Genomic DNA, 10,664 nt, shown 5'->3' on the forward strand with positions numbered 1-10,664 from the left:
TTGAGTTATTTGCGAAAAACCTTGGGGGGGGGGGCGTTGCATCCCCCCCCTGTGCCGGCGAGGGTTAAGTAGCAGGCGAATTTGATGATCGGTTTGTGGGAGTGTTAACTAACTTCTGGAGAATGTTTCCGGGTTTTTATTTTGTGGTAAACATGATTCTCTAAAACTGAAGAGAGCTACGATTCTTTGCTGAGAGTTATGACGTAGGTAGGTACTTTTATGGCCTTGGGTATGACGGCTGACATTGGCCGCTGTTCTAGAGCCTTGCACTCACTGTATCAGGTCTCTGAGCTGGCCGAGCTGCGGGTGGACGAGGCGTGCCGAGCCGGCAGGGGCTGCCACCTGCCCGGCAGGGGCTGCCTCCTGCCCGGCAGGGGCTGCCACCTGCCCGGCAGTCTCATCCCCTGGACGACAGAGCGCTAACCGGTTTCTGAGCCGGTGGCTGAGTGAGCGGTAAAAACCCGCCCGGATGGACGGAGAGAGGCCCCGTGCAGCTCTCGGAGGTGAGCTACCACAGACTGCACGAAACGCCAGAGAGCTACACAGACTCCACAGACTGCACGGAACGCCAGAGAGCTACACAGAATCCAAAGAGACTCCACAAACTGCACGGAACGCCAGAGAGCTACACAGACTACCACAGACTGCACGGAACGCCAGAGAGCTACACATAATCCAAAGAGACTCCACAAGCTGCACGGAACGCCAGAGAGCTACACAGACTACCACAGACTGCACGAAACGCCACAGACTGCACGGAACGCCAGAGAGCTACACAGACTACCACAGACTGCACGGAACGCCAGAGAGCTACACAGACTCCACAGACTGCACGGAACGCCAGAGAGCTACACAGACTCCACAGACTGCACTGAACGCCAGAGAGTTACACAGACTCCACAGACTGCACGGAACGCCAGAGATCTCCAGAGACGACTGCAGACCCCCGCAGACCTAAAGAGACCCCCAGGGACTCCACAGACCTCCACAGACCTCCACAAACTACCACAGACTACTACAGACTACTACAGGCCATCACAGACTCCACAGACCTCCACAGACCTCCACAGGCTCCACAGACTACTACAGACTACTATCAAAGACAACCACGGACTCCACAGACCTACACAGACATCTACAAACCACCACAGACTACTACAGACTACTACAGGCCACCACAGACTTCACAGTCCTACGCAGACCTCCACAGGCTCCACAGACTGCTACAGACTACTAAAGGCTTCCACAGACTCCACAGACTCCACAGACTCAGACTCTACAGACTCCACAGACCTCCGCAGACTCCCTCCCTCAGACCGGGAGTGAAACCAGAGCCAGCAGCACGCTACCGCACCGCTGTGGCACCGCCCGCGCCCGACTCAATGTCCATGGACCAAGACGTGACTGCTGCATTGTGCGCGGCACAATGCTGCTGTGTGCGGCACAATACAGCAGTGGGCGGCACAAAACAGCAGTGTGCGGCACAAAACAGGAGTGCGCGGCACAACACAGCTGTGGGGGGCACAATACAGCTGGGACGGTGCAGCGGCCGGCGTTTGTTCTGGAGAAAGGTGGCCGCAAGTTGTGACACACCACGTGTCACTGAACTCTTCTGTCCGTGTCATGACACACCACGTGTCACTGAGCTCTTCTGTCCGTGTCATGACATATTGCGTGTCACTGAACTCTTCTGTCCGTGTCATGACATATTGCGTGTCACTGAACTCTTCTGTCCGTGTCATGACATATTGCGTGTCACTGCTGATCGTGACCCGTGATGAAACTGAAGGGAACATACCGGCGGGACTTGTATCGGATGAGCCGCAGCCGCACTGGCCGGGACTGACCGGGACTGGGACCGGGACTGACCGGGACTGACCGGGACTGACCGGGACTGGCACTGACCGGGACTGACGGACAGACCTGACTGACCGGGGCTGACCGGGACTGACTGGGACTGGGACTGACCGGGACTGGGACTGACCGGGACTGACCGGGACTGACCGGGACTGGGACCGGGACTGACTGGGACTGACCGGGACTGACCGGGACTGACCGGGACTGGGACCGGGACTGACCGGGACTGACTGGGACTGACCGGGACTGACCGGGACTGGGACTGACCGGGACTGGCCGGGACTGGGACTGACCGGGACTGACCGGGACTGACCGGGACTGGGACTGACGGACTGACCTGGACTGGCCGGGACTGACCGGGACTGACCGGGACCGGCCGGGACTGACTGGGACCGGGACTGGCCGGGACTGGGACTGACCGGGACTGACCGGGACTGACCGGGACTGACGGACAGACCTGACTGACCGGGACTGACCGGGACTGACCGGGACTGGACGGGACTGGGACTGACCGGGACTGACCGGGACTGGGACTGACCGGGACTGGCCGGGACTGGGACTGACCGGGACTGGCCGGGGCTGGGACTGACCGGGACTGACTGGGACTGACCGGGACCGGGACTGGGACTGACCGGGACTGGGACTGACCGGGACCGGGACCGGGACTGACCGGGACTGGGACTGACCGGGACTGACCGGGACTGGGACGCATGGGACTAACCGGGACTGACCGGGACTAGCCGGGACTGACCGGGACTGGGACTGACCGGGACTGACCGGGACTGACCGGGACTGACCGGGACTGACCGGGACTGGGACTGACCGGGACTGACGGACTGACCGGGACCGGGACTGACCGGGACTGACTGGGACTGGCCGGGACTGACCGGGACTGGGACTGACCGGGACTGACCGGGACTCTCCGGGACTGACCGGGACTGACCGGGACTGGCCGGGACTGGGACTGACCGGGACTGGGACCGGGACTGGGACTGGCCGGGACTGACCGGGACTGACTGGGACTGACCGGGACTGACCGGGACTGACCGGGACTGACCGGGACTGGGACCGGGACTGACCGGGACTGACTGGGACTGACCGGGACTGACCGGGACTGGGACTGACCGGGACCTGGACTGACCGGGACTGGGACTGACCGGGACTGACCGGGACTGGGACTGACGGACTGACCTGGACTGACCGGGACTGACCGGGACTGACCGGGACTGACCGGGACTGACCGGGACTGGGACTGACCGGGACTGGGACTGACCGGGACCGGGACTGACCGGGACTGGGACTGGCCGGGACTGACCGGGACTGACCGGGACTGGGACTGGCCGGGACTGACGGACTGACCGGGACCGGGACTGACCGGGACCGGGACCGGGACTGACCGGGACTGGGACTGACCGGGACTGACCGGGACTGGGACGCATGGGACTAACCGGGACTGACCGGGACTAGCCGGGACTGACCGGGACTGGGACTGACCGGGACTGACCGGGACTGACTGGGACTGGCCGGGACTGACCGGGACTGACACTGACCGGGGACTGCAAGATTGACCGGGACCGGGACTGACCGGGACCGGGACTGACCGGGACTGGGACTGACTGGGACTGACCGGGACTGACGGACTGGGTAAAAACCGACCAATGATCCCTGACCAGTGATCCCTCTTTGTAACCACGGCAGGGTAACAACCGACCAATGATCCCTGACCACGGCAGGGTAACAGCCGACCAATTATCCCTGACAAAGCAGGGTAACAACCGACCAATGATCCCTGACCAGTGATCCCTCAGGTTAACCACGGCAGGGTAACAACCGACCGATGATCCCTGAACAGTGATCCCTCTGTGTAACCACGGCAGGGTAACAACCGACCAATTATCCCTGACCAGTGATCCCTCAGGTTAACCACGGCAGGGTAACAACCGACCGATGATCCCTGAACAGTGATCCCTCTGTGTAACCACGGCAGGGTAACAGCCGACCAATTATCCCTGACAAAGCAGGGTAACAACCGACCAATGATCCCTGACCAGTGATCCCTCAGGTTAACCACGGCAGGGTAACAGCCGACCAATTATCCCTGACAAAGCAGGGTAACAACGGACCAATGATCCATGACCAAAGCAGGGTAACAACCGATCAATTATCCCTGACCAGTGCTCCCTCAGGTTAGCCACGGCAGAGTAACATGTCGAGCTGCCTCAGCAGTCAGCTGGGCCGAACTGGGCCGCCCCGGCCGGATACACACCGATCAGGAAAGTGGCTGCACCGCTCGCCGAATGGACCGAGATTCACACCGGGAAAACAGCCGCCCGTGTACATACATCCTGTTATTAACCCGGCAGGCTCATTACTGGGTACTGAGGAAGGTGCAGTTCTGTAAATCATACAGCGGGTACACAGTGCAGTTCTGTAAACTGTGTAGCGGGTGTACAGCGCAATTATGTAAATCGTATAAGTGGTTACTGCTTTCATAAGTGGTTACTGCTTTCATATTCTGTTGGTATCATTAATATCTTGTGAATATACAGCTTTGGATTTGTTTAACACAGGGGTGGAGAATTAGGGGTTTTGGGGGTGCTCGAGCACCCCCTGGAATTCAAAAGTCACCATGTCATAGTGCTTCAGGGGTGCTTAAATTACGTCCGAGACACAAACTGCTTTGCGTAAGTCGCGAGGAGAGTGATGTTGCTGGGAAAACGTACCTATAAGGGCTAGAAGTGCTTTTCTAGGTACGCAAGAATTCGACGCTTCCATTCGCCAGGTGCTAGAAAAGCACCCCCTGGGATTATGACAATTCTCCGCCCCTGGTTTAACATTCCTTGTACACGTAAGTAAGCGATCTAAACAGGCATAATTATCGTCGTCGTAGTTATCGCAAAATTGTAAATGGAATTGGTTTATTTTTGTCGTTGAGGTGCAGTCTAAAGGAATGACCAAACATCTTAAAAAAAAAAAAAATGCGCATGCAAAAGTGAACACCACCCGGCAGTCCCTCCCACAATAGCCATCACATTATGCTTCATTGCAGAAAAAGCAACAGCTTTTGAGTTGAGTCAGCAGTGCTTTGCGGTGCTCCACTGCTGCAGACCCTGAGGCGGTCAAAGCACTGTCCGCCTCTGTTCAGGCAGGCGTGACTGCGTCATTGGTGCGCTTTGGCAGTAGGTTTCCACACAGTTTTGCCCCTTTGGTCGTACACGGCATGACTATATCGATAATCACGACTGAGCATTGAATTTCCGACGGACATAGCAGCAGGAATGGGCGCGTTCTTTGTTTTCATTTGCTTGTTATACAGCTTGGAGTCGTACAGGCCAAATATAGGCGAAATACGGCGGTATTAACCTTCCAGGCGGTGGGGGGGGGGGGGGGGCATATGTTACCAACCTGTCGCGTTTTTTGCGTGTGAATAAAAAACCGCGGCGCCTAGCGCCGCGCCGCTTGGGGTAGCTTTTGGTACATCAATTTTGGACAATGTGTGAAATTTTTGACCCCAGGTCATGTCAGGTCAGGTCACCAGGTCAAGTTAACTGACCAAGCCTAAAAAAGTTTGCAATCATGTCCAACCTGCAGTGTTTATCAGAAAGGTTTTAAACTTGGTGGATGGCATGATGTTATAGGCGCCTACAATTTGTATATCTCGGATTTTTTATATCCGTGACCTAAGGTCAGGTCAGTGGCGTGACCTTTCCATTACAAGTCAAAGGAGAAAAATGAAAATGCCTCTAGATCCGTGTGTATACATAGTAACAGTCTAAATATTTCAGAATCACAATGATTTGGACCACTCGTGTTGACCAAGGTGTCATTTTTTGCTGATAGCCTCTAGAAAGGTCATCCGAGGTCATTTAATAATAATAATAATAATACATGTTTATTTCATACCATAAGTGGTACATATAGGCGAACACTAAAACAAACACACACAGACACACCACCAAACAACCAATACACAAGCCAGGTACTCTTTCCTCAGAGAGATGCACTGGTCATAAGACACGGTTGCGTCGTTCCATAACGAATCTTGCTATGTGTGCAACAAAAACATTGAATAGATCTGGCGACGAAGTGGCATATAAGTTGAGATTCAGCAAATCGTACTTTTGGCGATGTTTTGTATGCATACGGGCAGACAAGCCGTTGCTCCCGATGGAACTGGCTAGCAAGGCCACAATCAGTGTGTTGGAGGCCTGTGAGAGTCGAAGCCAAAAGACTAACTGGCGATAGGTGATTTGCATTGGGCAGGTCAGCATGTGAAGATCGTGACACAGATCATGATTCCTACTCCACCGAGGGACTTTGACAAGCTTCTTGAGACAACTGTGGTATGCTATACACAACTCTCGAAACGTTTGCTGGTCACGATACACGTTCCAGAGCTCACATCCATACAGGTTGGTGCAGTACGATTTGAAGAGCTTCGTCAGTACACTTTTGTCGGCAAAGCCAATAGCTGCTGATAGCATGTTTACATTGGTATAAAGCGCTCTCTTAACACGGCGCATGTCATCGATGTCGCGCAGATCATCACGAATTACATGACCCAGGTACTTAAAAGACGTCACCCATCTTAACTGCTGGCCAGAAAGTAGCAACGAAGGAGGTCTGGAATGAACCAGATGAGTGGCCGAGTACGGTTTTCGAGGGAGGAATTGCATACACACAGATTTAAGAGGGTTAAATTCAACGTCGAGAAGATGAGCTAGCCTATTGCACTCATTTACAATTGTCTGCAACGCTTCCCTCGTGGGGGCCAGAAGCACAATGTCATCAGCGTATGCCAAAATGTTCGTTGCACATGCACCTACGCGACAACCAACACTCATTTCTCGCACTTTGCACAGAATGGAGTCAACGTACACACTAAATAACAACGGAGAGAGGATGCCCCCCTGCCTAACGCCATTGCCAGCATGAAATTTTTCGGAGATAAGACCATCCCATTTAACACCCAATGTCTGCATCCTGTACCAGTACAGCAACAGTTTGAGGTATTGTGAAGGCACGCCACGGTCGGTCAAAATACCAAACAAAAATTTGAGGCTACAAACATATTTTTGCCAATAACTCGCGATTGGAAAGAGATAGAACGTTGGGGATGGTCTCATTGTGTTTGTCTTGCCAAGACGCATCGACTGATATGCAACATGACCTTTTCCGGTCAGGTCATGACCTTGACCTGAGGTCAAATTTTCATGTTGACCTTTCAAGGTCAAATTATAGTTCATTCGACGCGTCTCGGCGAGAGGAGCACGATTCTGGCAATAGAAATGTCGTGGCTTTTTGTTGTCAAAAGTTATTGTCAAAAAACACTTCGTAAAAACAGCTATTTTTGGAGTTTTTGCCCTCTGGAGGCTAAACCCGTGACCTGAGGTCAATTTTGTTAATGACCTTTTCAAAAGAAGAGTTCAAGAGCTATCGATTGCTTTTCCATGCGTTTTTCTAGCTACTATAGTTCCTGAGGTAACGGCATGTTTTCTGAAAAATATAATGACCATTGGCAAATTTTGACCTTTGATGACCTCTGGTGACCCCAATATTGCTCTAAGATGAAAAATGACTGAAATACTTTCACACGTACGCATTGAGAGCTATCGACTGCTTTTTACCGCGTCTTTCTAGCCCTCTTAGTTTTTTTAGTTAGAGGTGGGTAGTAACATATGCCCCCCCCCCCCCCCACTAGGGCGAAGTTGGCTGAGACCGCCACTGGGGCGCGGGTTAAAATGCAGTTGGTGTCACAGGATCCAGCTAATCACAGGTCAGGTATGTCAAGTTTCAGCTCGCTATCACCGGCGTGTTCGGAGCTATCGCAAACAAAAACTGGGGGGGAGGGGAGGGCACCCGCCCCCTCCCCTCGGCCGGGTAGGGTTAACCCAAGCGCCGCCCCTGTTTTTCTTTTTCTTCCGTATGAAGAATAAACCGAACAAACTGATAGTCAGTGGCGGATCCAGGGGGAGGGGCAAAATGGGCATTTGCCCCCCCCCCAAACGCCATAATTTTAACATTACGCCTATGGACGATGCATGGAAAGAATCGATAAATTGTTATGGTTTGCCCCCCCCCCCCCAAAAAAAAAACTCTGAGCTAGATCCGCCTCTGCTGATAGTTCACATACCTATAATAACAATCATGACTCCCAAGTCCCAGCTCCTAGGACGGTGCCTACAAGACGTGATGAAGACTGCGGTGGACATAATGCCTACATGTAGCGCGGCGTTCTGCCGCAGGGTGACCAGTCACCAGACCCCCACTGCGGCACCCACAGCCACAGCCACCGACCTGCCACTGACCTTTCTCCTCCGACATGAAGTCGTCTGAGACTCTGAAGTCGGGCCGTCCGTAATTTCAGCAGCTCATTACACTTCCAGCACGTGCGACACTATTGCTACGTCCTCTTAGTTGCACACAGCAGCTGAGACTGAGCGGAACACAGCAGAAACGGGTCGCCGCGCCGCTGACAGCTCGTAAGGCCGGTCTGTCGCTGCGCTAGCCTGTCAGTATCGCCCTTACCGCTCGGCCCGGTGGCGACAGGGGTGCTCTGCCGCCGGCTTTCCAGGCATTGTCGCCTTTAGTGCGCACTTTCACCGGCGCGGTGAGCGGCAGACGAGTCGGGAGCTGCTTTGGAAGGTCGGAGATGTTGTTTTGGTACCTTCACTTCTCACGGGCCACTGGGAGCCGGCTCAGGTATGAGAGCCACTGCGGGGCGGTTAGTCGGTGGCTGACTGACGACCCCAGTCTCTGTCTATATCGGAGTTGTTACCACCGGGTGATTCGGCATAGTGGATCCACGGTTCATCCGTCTTCGCTGTCATCAGGACAAACCCTTCCATACCCCCCCCCCCTGACGCTTCCTCTCCGGGCTGGCGGTCCTGGCGGTCCGGGCGGTCCGGGCGGTCCGGGCGGTCCGGGCGGTCCGGGCGGTCCGGGCGGGCGGTCAACCTACCTGGTGGATGAAGCGACGGCCTTTTGCAAAAATCATGTTGTAAACGAAGCAACTTTTTATTTCACGACTTGTTTCAGACATTCTTGAAATCATATGGACATCATTTTGCGATTACATACCGTTTAGGGCTGGAAGCCGAAAGAACAGGATGCAATGAAAAATATACTCAAATATTCAAATACGTTTTCGGTGCAGCCAACGGGGAGCATTCATTCTGGACATCGTGCCCTGGACATTATGAACTCTGGCCTCTTTGAATTTACCCTATCTGCAGCCAGTTGGCCACATTTGGACCATGTAATCCCTGGACAATGTGAACACGGGCCAATTCATGTCACTGGCCATTTCGAGCACTGGACACATTGTGCCCTGGACATTATGAACCCTGGCCTAAATAATACGCACCCGCAGCCAACAACAGCACAGCTCATACTAACGACGGACCTATACACCCAGGAGCGTGTTATGACCCTGATTGATTCGCTCACGCTGTCTGACCGGCCACGGACGGAGCTGTCGGTGGTCGGTCTGCTAACTTGGTGTCGTATTTGTTAGCTTAATTATCTAAGCTCCTCCCCTTCCCCTGACCGGGCACAAAGATCATTTGATCTCATTCTCCATCCTATTATTCCTGAGGTGCTCGAAATACCTACAGAAGACTTGATTGCCGCGTCCCGCGATTCGGAAAGTTACGAATAAATCGGAAATAGAATGACAGAGAAGATGGACACTCGGCCAAGGCGACATTATGCAACCTACATACATCAAAGTAGGATATACATTGACAAGAAGTTGGCCAATTAAAATCGCGAAGTACACACCTACGATACCTATGTGATCAGAGTAAGTATAACTTACTACTTCCTTCGCCTATTTGAAAGCAATCTGACCGCAAAGTTGACAAAATTATTAACCCTCGCCCATGTAGGGGGGGGGGGGGTTGGTGCAACGGTTTTTCTTAGCTACACGCCGAACCGTTTCAGATAGCCTGCTCAAATTTTCAGTACCCGATAAGGCATCCTTTGCGCAACTTTTGGTGTTTTTTTGTCAAGGTCATGTCAGGTCACGGAGTTATGACGTCATAAAGGGAACAGGCCAGATTTACGCTAAATTGGAGATTGCTTCACATTGGTATAAATGCCGACTGACCTGACACACTGATGGATTGTTTTAGAATCATAACTGGCTGATTTGACATTGACACAATGTCCGTTGACCTTTTCAAGGTTACTAAAGGTCAAGGTCAGGTCAGTGACCTCGGTTGACCTGTAATGACTTCTTGCACTTGTATGCCTTTTCGGGGTATTTTGATGCCCTGAATTTGAATTTGCTATCCATTTCAGGCATCGTCGGTTGTTTCTTGTAGTTTATTTTGGGTCAGGGTCAGGTCAGTGACGTCACACGCCTGACGTGACCCAATGTACAAATGACCTTGCAGACTTCCGATGCTCCCAACGCATCATGTTTAGAGTTATGACATCGAAATACACACCAAACGATAGAGAATTGATCAAGGATCACGATAGTGAAGGTTTCAAGTCGATATCTCTTACCGTTTTGCCGCAATCGGCGCGGAAATCTAAAAAAAGTTAGATTTTCCCGAAAATTTGACCTTTGACCGGTCATAAGTAGGTCTAATGTTGACCTAGGACCAAAAAATATACCACCAATCGCGAGGTCTCGTTGAGAGCAATCCGTTGGTCTTTTCCGCTAAGCTCTACGACGCTCCGTTTTCAAACGCCAGGGGGGGTCGCACCAACCCCCCCCCCCATGCATGGGCGAAGGTGGCAAAACACCGTTTACGGGCGAGGGTTAATCCGCGCCCCGCTGGGGGGGGGGGGCAAAA

The 10,664-nt window shown here is 53.2% G+C and overlaps 1 protein-coding gene across 1 annotated transcript; it reads right to left on the reverse strand.

Moving 5' to 3' along the window:
- Positions 1-274: 274 nt before the first annotated feature.
- On the reverse strand, positions 275-8,435 carry LOC122376164 (translation initiation factor IF-2-like; the record flags this gene model as incomplete). Its single annotated transcript, XM_043355889.1, has 6 exons — positions 8,386-8,435; positions 3,099-3,227; positions 2,396-2,500; positions 2,109-2,219; positions 1,760-1,842; positions 275-404 (listed from the first exon to the last, which is right to left on the reverse strand). Coding segments are annotated over exons 1-6 (608 nt in total), but the record flags the coding sequence as incomplete, so codon positions are not given.
- Positions 8,436-10,664: the final 2,229 nt, after the last annotated feature.

The sequence above is a fragment of the Amphibalanus amphitrite genome, unplaced genomic scaffold (assembly GCF_019059575.1).
Source record: "Amphibalanus amphitrite isolate SeventyFive unplaced genomic scaffold, NRLGWU_Aamphi_draft 002037F_arrow, whole genome shotgun sequence".
NCBI classification, from domain to species: Eukaryota; Metazoa; Arthropoda; class Thecostraca; order Balanomorpha; family Balanidae; genus Amphibalanus; species Amphibalanus amphitrite.